At 39.9% G+C, this 23,218-nt stretch overlaps 1 protein-coding gene across 2 annotated transcripts in view; it reads left to right on the forward strand.

The window, feature by feature from the left end:
* The first annotated feature begins 4,802 nt into the window (after positions 1-4,802).
* The window catches only part of OGDHL (oxoglutarate dehydrogenase L), a 57,719-nt gene continuing 39,303 nt past the window's right edge, over positions 4,803-23,218 (forward strand). Inside the window, exons 1-5 of one of the 2 annotated variants that reach the window (XM_068398461.1) lie at positions 4,803-5,009; positions 11,321-11,500; positions 17,313-17,415; positions 20,847-20,962; positions 22,899-23,053. In XM_068398461.1, the coding sequence (XP_068254562.1) occupies positions 4,803-5,009; positions 11,321-11,500; positions 17,313-17,415; positions 20,847-20,962; positions 22,899-23,053 (761 nt within the window). The remainder of the gene's footprint in view (positions 5,010-11,320; positions 11,501-17,312; positions 17,416-20,846; positions 20,963-22,898; positions 23,054-23,218) is intronic. The other variant, XM_068398462.1, reaches the window with a different exon arrangement.

Below are 23,218 nucleotides of genomic sequence, written 5' to 3' on the forward strand. Positions count from 1 at the left end.
GGTAACGGTCCCCCGCCCCGCCGCTCCCCCGGCGCGGCCTGGGCCTGGGCCTGGGCCTCGGGAGCGCTGCCGCTGTGCGCGGGCGGGCCGGAGTCTCCCCGCCCCCGCAGGTCTGTCAGCGCCCGCGGGGGGCGGCGGCGGGCGGCGGGCCTGGCCGCCGGTCCGGTCCGGCTCGGCTCGGGGGCGGCTGGCTGTGGGCGGTGTGGCGGAGCCAGGCCAGGCCCGGCCCGGCCCGGCCCGGCCCGTGTGAGCGTTCCGGGCGGTCGGGGTCGCCGTACACCGCGCAGACCCCCGGGGCGGCCGCTTGCCCCGCGGTTGTGGGGGTCGTGCTGCAGGGCTGGGCTGGGCCCCGAGGCGCGGCCTTGCGGCGGGGCGCCGCGGGTCGGGGCGAGGGGGGAAGGCGGCCCGCCTGGCCCGGGCTCCAGTGGTACCTCAGCCCCGTCGCAGCCGGGAGCGCCTTGACAGCCTCGCTGGCTCCGGCCTCTGGTCGCGGCCAAGGTGAACAGGGCGCTGGCGTGGCCAGGTTTTGCGGGGTGGCCGTGGAAGGATGTGTCCTTGTGTTACGGGCAGGGGCAGGATAACAAACGCGACCCCTTCCAGATATGTGCCCCCAGCTCTTTTACAACGTTTTGGTAGCTTAGAGTCTGTGGTGATGTTGTCCCTTTGGTACCCACTGAAGGTGGGTTTTTGAGGGGAGAGTGATAGATCGGGTAGTTTTATTGCATGGAGCTGCCTCCATTGCCCAAGAGTTACCGTGTACACCTTGGGGGGAATGCACGGCTTGTAAACTTCCTCCAGGTCAGCTTTTTGGATGGAGAATTATGCTTCTTTACATGGTATGGCACATCTGTGCTGGAAGGAGAAGAAACATTTAGCATGTGGAGGTATATATTCCTGAAATAGCCTGATTTGATAAGGATATTCGATGCCTCTCTAGTTTCAATTGCCTATGACAGGCTTTTGGCGATACTTTATCATCTGCATTTTTTTCACTGTCAACCTTGAGCTTTAGGAGTGAGTTGTATGGGGAATATGGGAGAAAATGACTATCATAGTGGATGAAGGAGTGTTTTTGTGAAATATGGACCAGACATATTAATGAACACTTCTGCGGAGCATAAAGAACATTTGTTAGCACTGGTAGCAGGACTTCATGTGTGTGTTGAGAAACTCAGGGTACTGGCAATACCAGGAGAACATTGATTCATATGATACTAGCCTGTGCAATGCATTTATGTTTAAAGTGATCTTGAAAAAATCTAGATAAACACTTTGCTATCTATCAATCAGAAGTGTCTTACTGTCTAGAAACCTGGGTACAATAATTCACAAGACTGTCCATGACATTAGGTCACTTCTAGAGTTGAAAGTGCCAAGGTGAAAGCTAGCTCAGAGCTTGAGACACACGTGCTGTACTGCAGAACAGCTGTGCAAATTTTCAGCTGCTTAGGGCTTTCATTTACTCGCACCATTTTAAGGGTGCTTTGGTGCATTAAATATCAGGTGGTTCTTTTGGTTCACTGCTTCTTTCTTATTTTTGACCTCCGGTAGGGATTTAATTAATATCTTCCTTTAGGTTGCTCTTAGCTCAGCTTGATTCCTTGCCAATCACTGTTATCATTTCAGAGTTGATTTAGGAAACATAGCGGAGTGGAATAATCCTACCTATTTCTGACTTCTGCCTGCTGTCCTGTGTGCTGATTTTTGACTGACAGTCTCAAAGCTGAGTGGGCTGGAATGGGCTATGATCATGCTGGTGGTCTCCGATTCGTTTAGCTGCTGACAGCTGACATCTGTGCTGAAGAGCAGTGTGTGCAAAAGGAAGAACTAGGAAGAAGTCAGTTTTGTTGAGTGAAAATAATCTGTAGTTGAAATCTGACTGGAATTACACAATTGGTGACTTGTCCATTTTTGTTTCATACCTGCATAAAAATGGAGGCATTACTTTTTCATGAGATGGGAATAATGTCTGTGATAACAGTATTCTTCACCTGTGATCTTTGTATCTTCACAGGAGTGACACAGCCCATCTCCGCTCTTATAGATTGTGTACTCAGTAGTTACAACTTCAAGTATGGCTCTGACCCCATTTTGAAATTTAAATGGGACTGGAGGGAAGTGGCTGGTACCACTTATAAGCTCTTTGTTTCTATTATATGTTATGTCATTTGCATCCATTTTCAAATCTCCCTGACCAATTGTTATTTTGCTATACATTCTTTGCTAACTGCTAGAAGAAAGATCTACATGTTCTCCAGGCAGTCATATTAGGAAGAAAGAACGTGTAATTGCCTGTACTTAAGAAGCTTGCTGCTGTAGTATGATAAACTGAGAAAAATGTTCCTCTCATTCCCTTCTCTCCCAGCTCTTTGCAAAGCACTTTAGATGGGGGTGGGTAACTCTTTAGGAATGAGTGTCCACCCCTCAGGTATGTGTGCAGAAGTTTGGTAGTAGAGGGCAGGATTTGCAGGGAATGAGATAGGTGGAGTAATCATTTCTGTCAGAACAAGCATAGTGTCCTAAGTGCCATGGTGACCTCTCAGTTCTTACTGTTATAACATGTTGAAATCTTACCAAGTTTTGCAAAATGACGTGATGCGTATATAGTGTTTTTAGTGCTGTTACATCTTAAAGAGAATTATGCATGCAGACAATATATTAACTCTGTCAGTGTTGTCCCAGTTGCTCTGAGCTTTTGCAGGACTTAATCTGCTTTCAAAGTGGTGCTGATAGTATTTATGTTCCTACAGTTACTTAGGCGCCCTAATCATAGACAGGGTGTTGACATAGGAGGAAACCACTGTTGTAACAAGCTTTGAACTCGTGAAATGGGAAATGACAAGTGAATATAGGTAGACAGGAAATAATGCTAATAATGCACATTAGTAGCCTAACCGTTGCCAATTTGCTGAAAATGCCAAGCAGGGAGAGAAGAGTGTGTGGTTTTGAGGTTTTGGGGGGTTTGTAGGTTTAAAGGAGGATTGTGTGCTAGTTTTGGTGATAACTGCCTTGGGACAATGCTTTCCATGTATCTGGGCACCATGGAGAATGTGAACAAATGCTTGTCTGGAAAATTCAGTAAGTGGATGATGGCAGCTGGTGTTAACGAGCTAGGCATCAGATCTGCTAGTGGATGAGAGTGAAAAGGCTGCAGGATTCTTGAAAGAGGAGACAAGCAAATTTGGTGTGATAGAGGAGAAGAGTTCACTGCTGGGGTAATACAGTTAAAGCTGGCGACTAGGAAAGTGATCCAGGCAGCAGCTTTCAAAATAGATGTTGAGTTAAAAATGTCATGTTAAAAATGTGATGCCAGAGAAAAGCATGCAGTAATACACTTCCATTCAGTGGAGCCTTTCTTTTTTCTTTTTTTTTTTTTTTTTTCTTAAGACCAATATTAATTTTTAAATTGGATGATGAAAAATATAGCTCTTCCTATCTCTTACAAATTTAGGAATTTTGTAACTGTGTAGTACCTTTTTTAGAGGGAGAAGGGGAAGAGGAAAAACAGTGAGAAAATAATTCAATGGGATTTATATACAGAAAATGTTTATACAGAATATTTAAGGTATCTACTACTTCTGGAATTAGAGATAAAGCATTCTTTAGGTGTAATAGGTAACATAAAATTTCATCTATGACTCAAAATGGCAGTGTTGTTTTTAAAACACTTTGAAGTTCATTTGGTAGTTCAGTACTTTTGTTTGTTTTTAGCAGTTGTTCAACTAGTCACACTAAACAACAAAAAACTTGGATTTTACCTTCTGACCAAATATATTTTTTCTCTACATGGACAACAAAACAAATGAGACACCTCGGAGTTAAATCTGAATTTTTCTTCCTCTTAATTAGTATCCTACCCTTTATGTTCTTGTAGCTTTCCAAACACTTCTCAAGTGAAAACAAAACTAGTAATTTCTTTTCACATTATTGCTATTCCTTTGCAAATTTAGCAACTTCAGCATTAAAATTATACTATTTTTGGTCTAACTGTGAGCTACATTTGTTCTTTTTATTCTGAAGGTGAGCTTTGATTCCCTTTGCTAGCACTGGAGCTGGTGGTGCTCAGCATTCCCCAGGTTCAATCCTTATTGTTTTTCTCACCATGTTCAAAATTATAGGAAATGTGCTCTCCTTGTTAAAGAGCTCTTAAGAGGTCATTGGAAGGACAAGATTAATGTTGCTAGTTAGGAAAGCAAATTAAACTGAGCCTTTTCTTAGTGTAACACAGTTTGATTGAAGTCTAACACTTTTAATTATTTTGTCAGCTCCGTTATTCATAGCATAAATTTGAGGTAGCAGGCTTTTTTTTCAACTGCTGCGTTTGCGGTTGGTGCTCGTTGTTCACTGAACCTACCCCAGTTTGGCCTGGTAAAAGACCGCAGCTTTCTACAACTGAGAAGCAGCAGTTATGGTTGCCAGGAGCTCCAGAGAAGTCAATGGTTAGCAGACTCATTTGTTCCCATGGAATGGGGGATGCAGTACAAGTGTTTTATCATAGTTGCTTCAGGAACCAGGATGATGTTATCAGTTACAGAAGCTGTGAGGTGAACTGATTGATGTGGGGATGGCCATCAGCAACACTTCCACTGCTGTAACTATAGCTCTACAATCAGTCATGGAGTAGCCTCTCGCCTGAAGAGAACTTCGTGCTTAGGCCTGAGCTTTGTTGAAGAGCACCCTGGCCGTAAACCTCAGTTTTCACTGTGAGGCTGAAATGTGTCTGCAATTCATTGGCTTTTTTTCTGATTAGATTTGGTTTTGTCTTTATTAATAGACTTGGATCTTCTGTCTAATAAACAAACATGAGTCATCTGAAGTTGTTTGCGGCTACGCTGAAGTGGCATGGCATTAAACTTCTGGAAAAGAAAGATATAGCCAGAAGGGTATTTTTACATGGCCAACGGTATGCTTCATCAGGAACCTCAGAACCATTCCTGAGTGGGAGTAATTCAAATTATGTGGAGGAAATGTATTATGCATGGCTTGAAAACCCTAAAAGCGTACATAAGGTAAGTCTAAAACTGGACTGTAAATGATAATATTAGGTTAAGAGTGGAATTGATTTTTTTATTTTTTAACTTGTTTTATAAAAAGTCCAGAAAAAGGTCTTGTATGAAATGAAAAATGTGAAACTAATTTCCCACATATTGATTGTTGTAGGATGTGATATTGCAGCAGAAAAAGTACAGAGGAGCCATAGGCATGGTGAGCTGAGCAGGAAGAATGAGAAGCCTAGGCCAGAAATAGTAAGTTGCTCAGAAACTTTTAGCTTTCCTCCATGGAAATGCTGCCCAAGCAGTCTGTTAAGTAATTAGTTACATCTGGAGGAAGACCCAAGAAATAAAATACTTTTAATTTTTTGGTTTATTGTAATAGGGTTGTATCAGAGGATATGTTGTATTTAAATAGTCTGTGTTGACGTTGGTACTTCTAAACTGTCTGAAGAAGATGAGTGTTCAGTTCCATTTAGGTAGCTGTGGAAGTTGCAACCTTAAAACTGAATCTGAAATTGTCACAAAAGCCTTCTTAAGTATCTTTAAAAGTATTTCGTTCTCTCTCTCTCTCTCTCTCTCTCCCCCCCCCCCCCCCCCCCCCCCCGGTGACATATTTGTCTGATTTTTTTTTTAACTTGAAATTTATTGCCCAGATCCTTTCTTGTGGGCAAAATACAGACTTATTTTTTAACAAGGTTACTGCTGACAAGGAAGGCTCTCTTATGGTGATACATGTATGTTAACTTAAGAAGCTGATGAGAAGCCTGATAAATTCTAAGACAAACAAGTCATTTTCTAGAGAAGTGATGTGAATTGTGCCCAAAATGTTTACCAAATTGGTTGTGTGTTCCCTTATTCTTGAGGCACATATGTCAAAATGTCACTTAGAAGTTGTTGCTTTAAGTCTGATAATCTATCTAGAGTGTGAGGAAGTGATGCATGTTGAGGAGGGGGGGAGGAGACCAAAAAAAGCAGTTTTGTAGCTGTTTTTTTTTGGATGTTGCGTATTAATTTAGTCTTCTTGGAAGGTGGCGTATGCAGTGACAACTCTGAAGACTGTTATTCACATGGCAGATAGATCCTAGGTCTTTTGTGTAACACCTTAACTTGGAACTGAGGAGACCTTCTCCAGGGGTGGCTCCTCTCGTCTCTTCTGTCCTTGGTGCTTCGTCGTGTAACTGCCAGCTAAATTTCCAAATGGTGTAGAGCAGGGTAGCACATTGTGAGAATGCATTGAATTAATTTCTAGAAGCCCTTGTGATGTATTGGTGCTATAGATCGATATTAACCCTTTATTTTGAGGACACTGAAGGAATGAAGTCATGCAGAAGGAGCGTATGTGGTAATGTCTTGTTTTTACTTGTTTTATTTGAGTTGCATCGACTCGCAACAACCCTTTTTCCTTTAAGAAGAATTAAATTTCTCGTTCAGACCTTTTACGGCAGAGTGAATTTTGCTGCCGCGAAGTCTTGCAAACTTCTAATGAGGCGTAAACCTCAGTAACTTAACATAAGCGTTAGGCAGTTAAACCAGCTGAAGGCGGGAGGTGGGGAGCGCTGGAGCCAGGGCCCCCCCCCAGGAGGGGCCGGCCCTCCGCCGCCGCCCGGAGCTGGCCAGGGTGCTGAACGGGCCGGAGCTGGCCAGGGTGCTGAACGGCCGGGCCCGCCCCGCAGTCAGGCCCCGCGTAAAGGCCGGCCAAGTCCCCTGCGGGTGCGGGAAGCTTTCCCGCGCAACCACCCAGCAAAGAGCAGAGGCTTCTGATAAATTTAGGCCTGCTTGTTGTTTTACCAATACTTGGGGGTAGGCAGAAATGCTAAAAATCCTGCCGAAAGACTATCCAATTTGTCTGGCGGTTCAGGCACAGTTGGGCAATGGATCCTGATGAGGGGATCCAGTTTGTGGGTTGAACAGCGACTGATAAGTTAGCAGAAGTGAATTGACAGAGAAATGTAAGTGTACTGGTGGAGTAGGTTGTGGCCTAGGGAGTGGATCCCAGGTAATTCAAGATGCGTTTTAAAAACATGTGAATTCTTTTCCAGGTTAACCATACGTAGTATACTTAAAACAGTAATGAACTGAAGTAAATTCACTTGTGCTTGGTTTGTGAGGCTTAAAAGAATATGATTGATGGATGTCATGGATTACTTTACATCTATTCTTGCCTAAGTAACTAGGTTTTTCACAGCCCAGAAAAAAGAGGGGGAGGAGAATGATGCCGACTAATTTTACTTTGTTTCATCAACAAAATTAATTTTTGGTTTCTTGAAAACCATCTCATTTCATCAGCTGAAAGCTGTAAATTCCTACCCAAGACTTCTGTTGACAGAAATTGTTCAATTTGGACTTTAATAAAACAGGTTTAAAATGTTGAGAGTTGAACTCACTGTTTTCTTAAAAATACAGAAAAAATCATGCCAACTTGTATGACTGTAGGCAAGTTGTGAATTTGTCATTCTGCTACAGAAAGTGGTGCAAGTGTTGGAAAATAACGTCAAGAGACACCAAAGGCTTATGTGATGTTGGTTATGGTATTGTTAATAATTTGACTCTCTCTGCAGGCCACTCATATTCATTATTTTATCCAGTATGTCCAGCATGGTTTAGAGAGCCAATTTGTGCTAGGCGTTTAGATATTACATTCTTTTTTCCTCTTTTTCCTCTTTATTTTCTGTTTTTCCTCATGTTTCTTCTTCTTGGATTTCTCCTTATCAAAGGGGATATGCCTCCTTCTAGTTGATGGGATGAAAACCCTTTATTATTCCTGGGCTTTAAAAATCGTACTTTATTCACTGTTACTTAGAAACTCCAATTAATCAAGACTCCTCAAATTATTTCCCTCTCAGAAGATTTGACAGGACATGTCTTCCCATGTATGATTATTTAAAACTGTTTGAAATATGGCTGTCACATTCCAATGAGCGTATTCAGTGTTACTAGTGTTTTTTCTAAGAATCTCTCCTTTCTATGTATACCATGGTTATATATCAAGGAATATGCATTTATAGTCATAGGAGTTTTTATTCTTTGTGCAAATCCATTCCTGATGATTTCTTGCTTTTCCTTGTCTTTTGAATTTCCTATCCTTAGAGTAGCCAAAACAACAATCAGAATAAAATGACGTGGGCTCTGAAAAAGGCATCATTATTTCTCCTTGAAGTGTGGTGTCAGGGCCATAGATCATAAGGGAGAAGCTTGACAAGGCTCAGTTATTACTATCACAAGATTAATTACAAAACTGCATGGCTGGATATTGAGTACCTAATGTCTGCCATGTTATCCTGTGTGCAGCCACTCTACCGTGAGTGTGTAATCACTTCCTTGTTTTATGTACTTAGAAAAAGTGTGGGGTTTTTGTTTTGTTTTGTCTTCATCTATTTTTTCTTTTCTTTTTTTTTGAATGACGTAGTGATGCTCAGTGTGTGTCTTCTAAGGCTTTACTGTCCTCACTGCAGTTGATAAATATTATGATGTCACTAGAAAAGAAACAAACCATCAAGATAATGAATATGTTACTTGTTGTTCGAAGTGCAACACTGTTTATTATATGAGAGTAGAATATTACCACTGAATCACTTGAATTGTATTATGTTACTTGAGAAAATAATGGTTAACTACAATATAGATTTGCTGACAGGAAAAAAAAAAAGGAATGTATTATGTATCGCTATAGTAATTTATATTTTACAGATGTATTTTTCTCTTATAAGTTTCCTCTACCATTTTCTCAAAGAACTTTACTAATTTAGTTGAGAACCTACAGGTTTGCTGTGAGGCCAAGCTGGTCTTCTGTCTGTTCAGTCACATGGCAAGTGCTGTTGCCAAAGACTGACGTTGATACACAGGACTTGAAGACTATAATCTGGTATCAATCTTGAAAGACACTATAGAAATTTGTAGAGGCTTTGATGGATGTGTATCTAGAAAAAACTAATTTTCTGTAGCCAAATGATGTATTTTCCCTCCCTTCTGATTAAATGTCAAGCCTGCCCAACAAATCAATAAGTTCAAAAATGTGATAGGAAAAAATAGTATGGGTTCCGTCTGTCCCAGCTGGCTGCATCCTCAGATGTAAACATTTTGAAGGTATTTCTTTATATTTGTGAGTTTGCATGAAGAAAGGGTTCAATGCTTATTCTCCTTAAACAGGTAGCTTGTTGGGCAAATCTATTTGGATTTTGTTAGCAACTGTCTCAGCAGAGCACTTGTCTTAAAACATATTCTGTTGGTGGTGGGACTGTGCTGTGACAGCTTTTAACTCAACGAAGGAATAGTTGTATTATCGTCATCATTGTATGTGTACCATGGTGTTGGAAAAAGTGAGGAAGGAACCTTAACATAAACAAAGCATATTCTTTATTAAAGCTTTGAATGAAGATTGGTCATGGATCCAAATGTGTGTTTGGCATTTCCTAATTTAATGAAAGTTAATAACTGTGTATTGCCAAAATAATTCCTCCAGTCTAAATAGCCTTAGTTGTAACACAAAGGGATTGTATCTGTTTTTCACTGTCTGGGACCTGCAAGTTCTCAGACTACGTGCTGTGTACGCATGGAATAACAATACTGTTCTTAATACACAGTAAGAAGGTGTATAGACAGAATACCAGAGGAAATGCAGTTACACTGATAGACTCTTGTAGGCAATTTATAGGATGTCGTGTAAATTCAGGCTTAGGAGATGGGCATAAGTGAGAGAGGGGAGGAGGAATGAATTCTTCATCACTGTGTCTGGAACTGACCAGCAAGCATGATCTGTCTGCCTTAATTTGTCATGGCATATAAAAGTTGGGCTATGTTTAGATAAAGTCTGTGTAAGAGCAGGGTGATAAATTAAGTAAGTTTGTCATATTTGTATCAATGCAGCTTTGTATTAATAAGGAAGTAAGAGAGGTGCATTAAAGCAGTGTTTCTCTGGCAGTGGCTTAATGCTAATGATGAGGTTCCCACCCACAGGTTCAGTGAGTCCCCTCACTTCCGTAACTTGAACTTGGAAGGTTACGTGATGTTTAGCTCTTGTGTGCTGCCCCTCTCACAGTGTTTCTGAACACCTTAAAGCTTGTAGAAATTTCAATATGAAGACTTTTTGTTAGTGAAATCAGAATTTTATGAATATTTTTCTGTCTTGCAGTGTTAGTATTACGTTATTTTGATTCTTTTGTATATTCTGTAATGAATATTTTAAGTAATGTTCTTTTAAAAATCAGATCTTTGGGCTACTTTTTGTCTTTTCTGGGACTGGTTCCTTGAAACGCGTTAGTTCCAAGCTCACAGCCAGGGTCAATAACATGCACTGTACAAAATGAAATTTAGCTTTTACAGTTCTTCTGTTCCAGTCACAAAGATTTTAAAGTTTTGCAATAGCTTCCTTTCTTTCCTAAGTTAGCCAAACTGAGGAAAGTGTTTTATGACCTTTCATTACCTTTTATGGAAACTGTAAGCTGAGCACAAGTATTGATTAGTCCCCTGCTTCTTTGTTGGGTATAAGCATCTCAGATGTTTTATCCCATTCTGCAGCTGTCTGTTGGCATCCATACATCTAATAGCATTCTAACCTGGGACAGTGACCACCTCTTCAGAAAGGAAACAGTTCAGGAAAAACAGATTTGGGCATATGTGGAGAAAGTGACTTGTGTAAAAGTGCAGATGGAAATAAAAGGGTCTTCCGTTTGTTGTGATTCAGTTTCTGAAATATGTACTCTTCTAAAGCTATGACTTGCACCTGAAACCAGGTCTGTAAGTTCTTTCATATTAAGGTAACCTAAGCTAGTGAGGAAAGGATCTTAGACCAAAAGCCTCACTCAGAAAAGCTGTAATTGCTTTTAAACAGTTTCTTCAAGAAAGGCCCTTAAGGACTGATTCTGGTTTAGCATATTCAGTGAGTGTCTTGAAGCATCATAAATTCTTTAAGTATCATTAAAGGAATGGATTAATTTCATTTATTAAGGTTTTCAGTTTTATAGGCTTGATACCTCTTTACCAGCAGCATAATATCACACCCATTACTGGTTGCCTGAATAAACGTCAGTTAAAAAGAGCTATGTGAATGAATAATGTACGAAGATGCTTTGCACTCATGTGCTAGAGAGTTTTCGACTGAACAAGCTCAGTGTAAGAAATGAGATGAAAAGGGCTCTGTGTAAATGAAACACACAGTTGCTACCGAGATGTGGACGTATCAGTGCTCTCTTTTTGCTGGCTGTTAGTGGTACTTAATGCTGTAATGTAGTGAGGTACCGTTTGCAGCTTGAAGGAGCTGCTTTTGCTTGAGACTTTTGTTTGAGGTAATACATTTTCCTTCTTCTTTCCTTCTCTGTACACATGTCCAGTCCTGGGACTTGTTTTTCCGAAATGCTAATGCTGGCCAAGCATATGATCCCCATCTACCAGATCAGTTGGAAAGAAAGGCATCATTTCTTCAGAGCCATGGCCTGGCCCAGACACCAGGTAAAGCTGAAAAGCTCGTTGAAGATCACCTTGCTGTTCAGTCTTTGATAAGAGCATACCAAGTAAGTGTCCTTTGGGGTAGGGGGTGGGAGGGCCTCTCCTTTGCAAACAACCTTTTTTTTACCTTTTTATGTTCTTGTTTGTCTTCTGGTCTTAACTCTTGCCTATTGTCTTGCTTCTGATCCAAAATGTCTTGAACTAGACAGTGTTTTCTTCCTTGCACAGTGTCTGAACACTGACATCCTGGGTTCAGACTGGGATGCTCCTCTGGCTTAACAAACTCAGGATTCAGATTACCCACAGCCCTGATGCGGGTCATCTGACTTAACATGGAAGCTTTTTTATGGAGATACTAGTTTCTGAAAGGGAACGTGAATCTGTTGGGTTTTGCCCATTTACCAGGAGCAGATGCCAAAGCTTAGCCTTTACTATTCTTGTGGCTCACTTGACTGTATTAAGACTTCCTTGTGTGTGTCTCTGATTCAGTAAGTTACTTGACCAAATTGGGAAACTAAGTTATCTGAAATAATTTTGCTTCATATGAAGGGAGTTGTCCTGGATATACTGGTACTAATGAATCTCCTGATGTGTGCAGTGAAATAAAAACTTTTCCCTCTCTTCAACAACAAACTTTTCCATGATCCAAGTCTGTCTTCACCTCTAGGAAGGTTTGTATTACAGTTCTAAATGTTACTACCTTTCTTTAAGAAGGATGAAATGTGCTTGCTCTCTCATACATCTAGTGTGAATTCTGAGATTCCTGATTTGAGCGGTGTTATAGGTAAAAAGAGAGATGAGAAATAATGAATTAACCAGAAGTTGAATTTTGGGAGGCTGGTGGTACTGAGTTTGGGTCAGCTTTGATGAATTTCTTTTAGAGAGCTGTTCATCAAAGCTGACTTTGTTTCACACTCACATTTTTTAACCCTTTTATTAAATTAAGAAATTAAGTCTATTTTCCTTTTTTCCTCTAAAAAAAGAAGGATTTTGGAAATAGCACAGTGGTTTTAGTTAGATGTTTTCTAAATGTAAAACAAGTTTAAACGTTTTTATTTAGACTTGTGTTTAATATCTTAATTTCAATAAAAGGCTTAAAAACTGTGTGAAACAAAACAACAACCTGTTAAACATATAGATCTGTGTTGAGCAAAATATTCCAGTTTGATTTTTAAATCCTTTTCTTTGCTTTTTTTAAATAAGTGTGTAACTTCCCAAGAGGTTTGCTATAGTTTGAGTTGAGCAGATCTGTTCTGCCCTGCACTGAGAACTTTAACTCCTGTTTGCTATCATCAGAGGAATAGAAGAGGAACGTTTTTAAAAACTACTTTTTTCTGTACACGTCGCATTGTCACCATTGATTGAGGTATGAACCATGTTATTCCAGCTGTTGGAGAGGTGTTGTAAAAGAGTATAAAGGTTTATGAATATAAAGAATATATGAAATTTGCTTAGAAATAGCTAAGGAGAAAACAACCACTTCAGCCCATTCACTTTTGCTTGCAGTAAAAGTTTGTTGAAGAATTATAGAAAATTGGAGAATGTTAGAATCATAGAATGGTTTGGGTTGGAAGGGACCTTAAAGATCATCTAGTTCCAACCCCCCTGCCACAGGCAGGGACACCTTCCACTAGACCAGGTTGCTCAAAGCCTCATCCAACCTGGCCTTAAAGGCTGTCAGGGAGGGGGCATCCACAACTTCTCTGGGCAACCTGTTCCAGTGTCTCACCACCCTCACAATATAGAATTTCTTCCTAATATCTAATCTAGATCTACCCTCTTTCAGTTTAAAACTGTTCCCCCTCGTCCTATCACTACATGCCCTTGTAAAAAGTACCTCTCCTGCTTTCCTGTAGGCCCCCTTCAGGTACTGGAAGGCTGCTATGAGGTCTCCCCAGAGACTTCTCCAGGCTGAAGAGCCCCAACTCTCTCAAGTCTGTCTTCATAGGAGGGGTGCTCCAGCCCTCTGATCATCTTCGTGGCCTCCTCTGGACTTGCTCCAACAGCTCCATGTCCTTCTTATGTTGGGGGCCCCAGAGCTGAATGGAGTACTCTAGGCGGGGGTCTCATGAGAGTGGAGTAGAGGGGCAGAATCACCTCCCTCGACCTGTGGCCATGCTGCTTTTGATGCAGCCCAGGATATGGTTGGCCTTCCGGGCTGCAAGCGCACATTGCTGTCTCCTGTTGAGCTTTTCACCCACCATCACCCCTAAGTCTTTCTCCTCAGGGCTGCTCTGAATCCATTTTCTGGCCATCCTGTGTTGATACTGGGGATTGCCTCGACCCACATGCAGGACCTTGCACTTGGCCTTGTTGAACTTCATGCAGTTTGCACGGGCCCACTTCTCAAGCCTGTCAAGGTCCCTCTGGATGGCATCCCTTCCCTCCAGCGTGTCGACCACACCGCACAGCTTGGTGTCGTCGGCAGACTTGCTGAGGGTGCACTCAATCCCACTGTCAATGTCGCCGACAAAGATGTTAAACAGTGCTGGTCCCAATACCGACCCCTGAGAAACGCCACTCGTCACTGGTGTCCACTTGGACATTGAGCCGTTGACCACAACTCTTTGAGTGCGACCATCCAGCCAATTCCTTATCCACTGAGTGGTCCATCCGTCAAGTCCATATCTCTCCAATTTAGAGACAAGGATGTCGTGCGGGACAGTGTCAAATGCTTTGCACAAGTCCAGGTGGATGACATCAGTCGCTCTTCCCCTATCCACCAGCGCTGTAACCCTGTCGTAGAAGGCCACCAAATTTATCGGCACAATTTGCACTTAGTGAAGCCATGTTGGCTGTCACCAATCACCTCCTTGATTTCCATGTGCCTTAGTATAGTTTCCAGGAGGATCTGCTCCATGATCTTACCAGGCACAGAGGTGAGACTGACTGGCCTGTAGTTCCCAGGGTCTTCCTTGTTTCCCTTCTTGAACATGGGGGTTATGTTTCCCCTTTTCCATTCAGTGGGAACTTCACCAGAGTGCCACAACTTCTCAAAAATGATGGACAGCAGCTTAGCAACTTCATCCACCAGTTCCCTCAGGACTCATGAATGCATCTCATCAGGTCCCATGGACTTGTGCACCTTCAGGTTCCTTAGATAGTCTCAAACCTGGTCCTCTCCTACAGTGGGGGGTTCTTCATCCTCCCAGTCCCTGCCTCTGCCTTCTGCAACCTGGGTGGTGTGGCTAGAGCACTTGCCGGTGAAGACTGAAGCAAAAAACTTGTTGAGTTACCTCAGTCTTCTCCGTATCCTGGGTAACCAGGTCTTCCGTTTCCTTCTGGAGAGGGCCCACATTTTCCCTAGTCTTCCTTTTATCACTGACATACCTATAGAAGCATTTCTTGTTGTCCTTGACATCCCTGGCCGGATTTAATTCTATCAGGGCTTTAGCTTTCCTAACCTGGTCCCTGGCTGCTCAGACAATTTCCCCTGTATTCCTCCCAGGCTACCTGCCCTTGTTTCCACCCTCTGTAGGCTTCCTTCTTGTGCCTGAGTTTATCCAGGAGCTCCTTGTTCATCCATGCAGGCCTCCTGGCGTTTTTGCCTGCCTTCCTCTTTGTCGGGATGCATCGCTCCTGAGCCTGGAGGAGGTGATCCTTGAATACTAACCAGCTTTCTTGGACTCTTCTTCCCTCCAGAGCTTTATCCCAAGGGACTCTACCAAGCAGGTCCCTGAAGAGGGGGACTCTGAAGAGGGCAGCCCATTAGGTTGATTTCATACCATTTACTCGAAAATAGTTCAGGGATTGCCATTTTGTTTCCTGTATTTGAAAGAATGTGCCGTCCGACTCAAGGGATAGAAATGTCTGTATAAATGGTGGGCACCCATGTGTCTGTGACAGATAGTGAAAGAGGAGTACCTAAGGCAAATGTCTGTTTTTAAAAGGTACTTAATACCTCTAAATTCAGTGTTGAAAGGATGCAATCAATTTGTGACCTTCCTTTGCGTGATAATGAAATGAAATGGAGAAGGATACAGAATTATCATTTCTCAAATCTGTCAGTATTTTGTTTTTTGTGGTAAACTGCTTTGTGGTCTTCTGAAAAGGCAGTTAATCTATTGCTTTTTCTAATGCAGAGCACGGGACACACTGAAAGAAAGATTTCCAGTGAAATGTGTGTGCTTATCAAAAATTAGTCTAGATAAATGAATTTATTGAGTCTTCTTTTATAACGTAGATTTTATTTTTGCATCTGTGTCTAGAAACTGTGACTTTTAAAGTCTACTTTCAGGTAGTCTGGCATTGCATTTAGTCAAATTTATGGCAATTGGTGAAAATTTTCCATGCATGTATTTTCACAAGGTTTTTCTCTGATTTTTGCAGTTCTTGCTGTTTGCTGTATCCAGTGAAAGAAGTGGAAGTTATTAAAAAATAACTTGTTATTAAGGAAAATACTGTCTTTTAGTTAAAGATCAAACTGCTCCTGGAGTGTAATATGACACAGTACTTTACTGATTTCCTCTCCTGGGTTTTGGCATTCTTGCTAATCGTCTTCCTCTTCCCACTAATACTGCAGAGCAGATGTAGCTTAGGGAGGTGAATTCTTTCCTGTTGATGATGCTTGAGACAGAATTGTTTGCTTAGTTCCAGTCAGATAGACTTTGTGCCGCTGTAAACAATGAGGTGGCACAGATGTTGCCGTGGGCATCATTTGGCCTGTCAGAGTTTTATTACTGGTGATTCATGAGATGCAAAGAATCTCAGAGTCCAGGCTGAATTTACAGGGCTGGTGGTTCTAAAAAAGACGCCGTATTTCTATTTGCTTATGAGTGGAAAGCATTTTGTTACTAATTCTCCTGCAAGCGTAGAACATTTGAATAGTGTTTTTACAAGTCGCTTCTTGATGAGCCACGCTTTGAACACACTCTATTACCGTGTGATGCAATTCATTATTAATATTGCAGTTTATCTGTATTTTTTTTCAGAGGCAATTAGGATACTAGTAGCGTGAATGAAATTCCACCCAAGTGATCTGAATTTGTCCTTAAAAAGAAAAATATTAAGGAGAAAATATTCATATATTAATCTATAAAAAGCTTTTAATGAGCTAAGTTGGTATATGAGAATCATGCACAAGAGACATTACATTAAACAACCTGGTTTTTATTTGTGGCTATATTGAATCAATTAGTTATTTCTTCTGTAGCAATGTTATATGTTAATATAAGGCACTAGTTTATAGCAGCTTGTGGCACGCATTAATACCAGTCATACTGCTAACTGAAAGCTGGCTAAATTCCGTATTGAATTTGTGTTCTTTGGTGTCTTGAATGTCAGTTTTATCATAGATGAAAATCCCAAAATTTCATGAATGAAAGTAAATGATATCTGATGCTATCTGATATGGAGCAGAGCTCATGAAGAGTGATCCCTTCACTTCCAATATAAACTTCTTCAGCACCAGTCTGTGTTTTAGGTCAGCAATGCTGTATTTTAGTATTCTGTAGGTATGGAAAGGAGGTTTCAGGCAAAAATACAAAATGACTGAATTAGCAAATGATAGGATCTATAGACTAGTCATAGTTTCTTAATTTTGCCCGGAGATTTAGAGTAGAATCTTTAGTAGTTTTCTTTACTGAGACTTCAGTGTAATTCCAGTTTAAATTCTGCGTCAGACAAAATAAAGGTTATGTTGTAATGTGTATTCAGCAGTTTGTAATAGAAGTAGTATACATATCCAGAGACATAATGCTTGTTTCCTGTTCTTATGGGAAAACTTGGGAAATATGACCCTCTCATGACATTAGTGGTGTTTGCTTGTTTGACTTCATGGCTGATATACATACTATGGAGACATATCAGTGACTTTTTCCCTTTGTCTGACTTTTGTTACTGTGATTTCATTTTTCTCTCACTTTCTTCCTTTTTCAGATCCGCGGCCATCATGTGGCTCAGCTGGATCCCCTTGGAATTCTGGATGCAGACTTGGATTCGTTTGTTCCATCTGACTTAATCACTACAATCGATAAACTTGGTGCGTACACTCTATGCCTTGTTATTTGCAATGGTCATTTGCCTCTTTTGTCTCATTGGGCTGAGGTGATTTAATAGGACATTTCAGGGAAACTTCTACCTTTTCTGCTTGCTGATATCACGAAATAGTTTCTTTGAGGCTCAAATTTTAGAATGATGGAATTTCTACTCTGAGATCAGAGGTGAGGTTCCTGTGAATTCACCTTCTGATGAATGATGGTTATAAACACTTTATAAAAACTGTGGTTTTGAACACCAGAAATTACTACTAATCAATACATTACATGAAGATTCTGGTAATCTAAATTACCTTTATACCATTATACTTGATACTTGTTTTGACTGGGGATATCTGAAGGCTGGTCAATAGGAAAACCAAGCAATAAACAAAAACACTGGATAGAGGAACCTAGGGTGAATTTCATAGCAAGTTTGGATTCTAGCCTTTGATACTTATTCCTTCTGTATTAGTTGAAGAAGTCTGTTTGAAGTTATCAGAAGCAAACACAGAAAGTGTAGAATTCTTGACTTGTGTATATAATCCAATGGTGATCATTTTAATTTACTGCTGGAAGAGTGTAATACACCGGGGTCTGCTTTTGCAAAGGTTGTTCTGGTTGCTAAGAGGGCATGTCTTTGAGAAATTGCAGTGATCAATTTCTTTGCTTCTCTCTGCTTGAATAAAAAACCATCTGATTGATTTTTCTCTACTCTTCAATCTACCTGGTACGTTTAAAGCTGTTTTTTTACTTGATAAAGACACTGAATCAATTTTCCTTTGATATGTAGGTAAGCTTTTTGGACCAGACATAAAACATAGTGCAAGTAGTAGATAAAACACATTCTGCTTAGTTTTATTGTGAGTACATCTGCCCCTTTGCTGCTGTGTTTTCTATTTCTGATGGTAGGGAAAGAAGCAGTTCTGACCCTTGATCATATAAAGGCAGTGGAGTGCTTAAAACCATAAATAGAGAGGTGCTTACACAAATCAGGGGTTCTCTTTGAAGTCTGTCAGCTTTAATTAAAGAAAAGTACCTACTAGAAAATACATTAGATATTTACTGAGGAAATATCGTTTGTTTGGTGCATGGGTGATTGCTAGCATGTCAGTACAAATTTCTTGAAACTCTACAGACAGTGTAGTACAGAGTGTTGTGACTGGTCAGAAGGCATCATACTGAAGCCCTCATGAGCATAGGAAAAATATGCTAGACCTCTGAATGAGATGGGGGGATGTGTCTGAGAGTGTAACTGAGGTGATATTTCAGTTTGTGAGGGGAAACAAAGTTTCTAGCCTAGTCTTGGCACAGCAAAAAAAGAGAAGGATCTTAAATGTTGCCTATCCTTTAATGTTCCAGGCAGGAAACTTATGAAGGGTCTCTGGTAGTACAGAAAGTATTTTAGTGTTTTTCTGTGAAAAAATTTTTAATGAAAGTATTTTTTAGATTTTTTTGTGTGTTTTCTTTGTCTTGTCTTCTGGTTTCTTTTTTGAGAATCCTCCTCGTAGGAAGTTTCTTCTGGGAGTTGCTTCTAAAAATGCAGCTAGTTACAGGTGTACCTACTACACAATTCAAGTTATAGAATTGCTTTCAGGAACTCTTGGATTTCAATAAGGTTGTATCTCTTTAAACATGAGGTGATGGTTCAGTAAATATGCACTGCTGCAGTACAAAGCACAGATGTTCTGTGCGTGCCCAAATCACTCCTGTACATGTTCTGTTTTTTGCATGACAGAACATGAAAAGCCTGTGAAGTCTGAGAGAAAATCAGCAAAGCCGGGGGGGGGGGGGGGGGGGGGGGTGGGAAAAGGATGTTGGCACTGCTTTGTTTCAAATGACACTAAAGCCCCTGTCATCCCCTGTGTCCTTCCCTCCTCCTCCTTTTTTTCTTTTTTTCTTTTTAGCATTATAGAAAACCAGAATTAATTTGGTGCTGGAAAAACCTATTACTGTACCAAAAAAGAGAAACAATGGTACAGAAGCACTTTTTTTGGTTGCTCCAGATTTGACATTTTAATATATTGTTAAAATTACTATTTAAAAAAAAATATTTTAAAATGTATTATTTTTAAATGTATTATTTTTAAAACACAAAATGTGTTATTACTGACAGTGCTGTATAGTAAAAGTGATGGCAATGCAGTCCTATAACCTGACTTCAAATCTAAATGCTAAGTTCCATTATTATTTCATCTTTAAATGGCTTCTTCACTTTCATCTTCAGAAAATTCATTTAACAGGGAATATGGAGCACTATTCTATATCGATTTAAGAGTTATGTGCAGGCTGTTGCATCAGTGTTAAAGTGGATGCCTGCAGCATATCCAGAACCAAGACAGAGAGTTCAAAATTAAAAAAAGAGAAGCTATTTTTATAGTTTTTAAAATATTTTTACATGTGCACACACATATGTAGTTTTTATGTACATATATAAGTTTCTAACTATGTTTGCTTCTTACAGTTTTAAGGAACTATTTTTCCTTTCTTCGTTTAACAGGTCTAGATGAAACTTTATCATGCAAAGCCTTTAACTTGCATAGATACCAGTCTTTCAGTCTTGTCTGTTGCGTACTTTGGCTTTTGAAACTGCATGATAGTTAAATATTTTCTTAAACCATATTCTTAGCCAGAACAACTTTAGATATGCCTAAATCAAGATGGGATGATATGCTTAAACAAGCCCTTGTTTTGTTTGCAGGGGTGTGGGGGCGTGGAAATCTGTCTGTTTTATAAGGGATCGCTGATTTGGGAAATAGAGCTGTACAGGTCGTTACATGGCTATTTCAAACTAACTTCCCTATAAAGAGGGTGACTAGAGATACCCTGGAAGTTCTACCAGAGTGTTTGCACAGCATTACATTGAACATGTTTTGTGTTTTCTCTTAGTCTATCTATTAAAGTTGTATAAATTAATCTAATTTATACATTATGGAAATCTATGGAAATTAATCTAAATTATAGACATATAGAAAAATAATTCCAACCAACTGGCTCTGTCTGCGAAAAGTGGTTCTTTTTGTGTTTGTTGCTCATGATAGAGCCAGGAAGAAATCCCAGTCATTACGGTTAGTTATTTTACTACACAGTGAAGTGCAAGATGTAATATGGATGGCGTATATGCTGATATGCTGAAATATAAAAAGATTTGTGTGATTTTAATTTCAATTGTTCTATCTGAGCATTTAAGGAAGAATCGTTTGGTACTACTAATCAAATGATAAAAATTTAATTAAAGCATTTCTTTTAAAAATCCAGACTAAAGTGCATTGTACTAATGGATACCTCCAAAATATTCACACTTTCTATTTTTAATTTGGTACCCTCTTTCTTAATAATGCTTTATTAAATTTAATTTGTAGTGGTTTGAAAAACAATGCTGGTTTCCTTTTTGTCTTCTGCCCTGCTTTGCAAGTTGATAATGTACCTGTTGTAGGGTTTTATGGTTTGCATGAATCAGATTTGGACAAAGTCTTTCAGCTGCCTACAACCACCTTCATAGGAGGAAATGAGAACAGCCTTTCTTTACGAGAGATCATCAAACGGCTGGAGGTCAGTGGGACATTTTTTAATCTGTGATTGTTGTCATCCAAACAGAAGTGAACTTTTTCCAGTTGTCAGTCACAAAAAAACCTTATAATTTGTAAATTATTAATAGAGCATGTAAAGAATTAAAATGACATTAAAAATAATTTGTGTACTTTTTCTGGAGATGGCAGCACCATTAGTTTCCTTGCCTGGATATCTGAAATACATAGATTAAGGACGAGTATGAGAGGTGAATATGGTAGAATACTAATTTGGGCCCTAGTTCTGTAAAGAGCTGATGTTGTTTAAAAGGAGTGGAGCCTTTAGAGCTTGTCTTTTAAGCGTCCTACCACAGACAGAACACCTTTGCATACAGTAAGCAGGATGTGCAAGGGTTGCTCTCAGACCCCTAGCTTTAGTGAGACTTTTACCTGGGTAAAAATATGAGGGTTTGGTACCAAATTAATGAAAGCCCAGCTGTAGCTTTTAGATAGCGATGGTCCTTGTTTTCCATCCCCAGTCCTTTTCCTGGAGTTTTATGATCTGAGAGGTGGTATGGTTATGCCATGTGAAGTCATCAAAGGTAAAATAATTTAAAGGAATAAATATAATTAGAGTGGAACATCAAATAGCAAAACAGCAAGTAGGAATGGTAATGAATTTGTAAACTACTGAGTGAGTTAGTATGGGATATTCCCGATTGTGCTTTTTCCAGGATTTTGGAGTACTGAAGTTGTAGAGGTTTCTGTTGCATAGTAATGAAATATATTGGAGTAAAAAGGTCTAGGGGTGAAGAAATATTTTAAAGGATGAAATGTGGAACTGAGTTATAAGAATGTAAAAATAAAAATAAAATAATTACTGAACATATAAGGGTTCGTGGCTTTCACCTGTTGCAAGTGTGAGAGAATGTGTTAACTTGCATGTTTGATTATTACATTGGCTTAGCTGAAGCATGGTAAGTTGTAATGCCACAACATCTCTGTTGTGCATTTGAGCTCTATATTTGCTATTTGGTTTTTGCACTTTTAGCATGTCTGTGCAGCAATTTTCAAGAGATAATCCTTAAAATTGTAATGTGCAAATAAATGGACAAAATCAATAGCAAAATGTAAAAGCCTCAAAGAACTGATTTGCGTTAAAGAGAAATAACCCTCTGGTTTCCCTCTTCTCTCCAGAGCTTTGAATTTTTTTTTTTTATTAAAGTTAACGTTAAGTTCCTTTTTAGAGGCAGTAGAGAGCACATACTATGTGGTCAGGGTGGTTTTGTCTCAAATTAAACTCACAATAGGTCTTACTTCTGTTGACTTCTATTTTGGACACATTTTTCTGGTGAAATACTTTTTTTAAGGTAAGAAAAAGAAAAAAAAAAAAGCAACAAAGAGATAAAATTTCTGAAGTGTCTTTGCATTTTTCCCTGTCCTTTCTCTGCTCTCAGCTGCTTGGATTCTTTTTCAGATTTCCAGCCTTCTGAGACTTGACAGTTATCAGATAATTTGCATGAGACTTCATAGCTGTCTTCTCATTGTCTTTATTGCTTGATTTCAGGAGGCATTTGAAAAAGAGTAAATTTTGATAAATGACTTGAAATCTTTGCTGATACATCTAAAGGCAAGAATCTGTTATGCTTGCAAGAACAGTAGTGAGTTAGGTGAAATATGCCAGTCAGTTTAAGGCAGGTTTATTGGCCTACTTTGAATGTATTACCAAATGAGAATCTTCCACATTCAAAATTTTGAAATGTTACTTTGTAGAGAAGACTTTCTGGCATAAAACTAGATTCAGTAAAATAATTTATTTGCTTATAGGATTACTGTGGGGAAGATACAGTGGAAGAGGAAGAAGATAAGATCTCTTTCAGAAGAGTAATATATACAGAAAATATAATTTAAAAAATATATTTGTTTCTTCATGACCCATTAACTCCTAAAGCTTCTGTGTTGGTGTTTTCACATCCTAGAATACCTACTGCCAACACATTGGCTTGGAGTTTATGTTCATCAATGATGTGGAGCAGTGCCAGTGGATCCGGCAGAAGTTTGAGACTCCAGGAGTTATGAAGTTTACTAATGAGGAAAAAAGGACTTTGTTGGCAAGGCTGGTGCGCTCAATGAGGTATGCTGGGGTGGTGCTGGGAGGCTGCTCTATGACTGCTGGGTGTAAGGTAGTGCGGGAAGCTGGTGCAGTATGTAAACGGCTGAGGTGGAGATAAAGAGTCTAAGTAAAATCTGGAGTCCAGGTGTTAACCTGGCTGTGATATCAAAGGAAAGTGCATGCTGT

Source organism: Nyctibius grandis, chromosome 4 (assembly GCF_013368605.1).
Source record: "Nyctibius grandis isolate bNycGra1 chromosome 4, bNycGra1.pri, whole genome shotgun sequence".
In the NCBI taxonomy this organism is placed as follows: domain Eukaryota; kingdom Metazoa; phylum Chordata; class Aves; order Nyctibiiformes; family Nyctibiidae; genus Nyctibius; species Nyctibius grandis.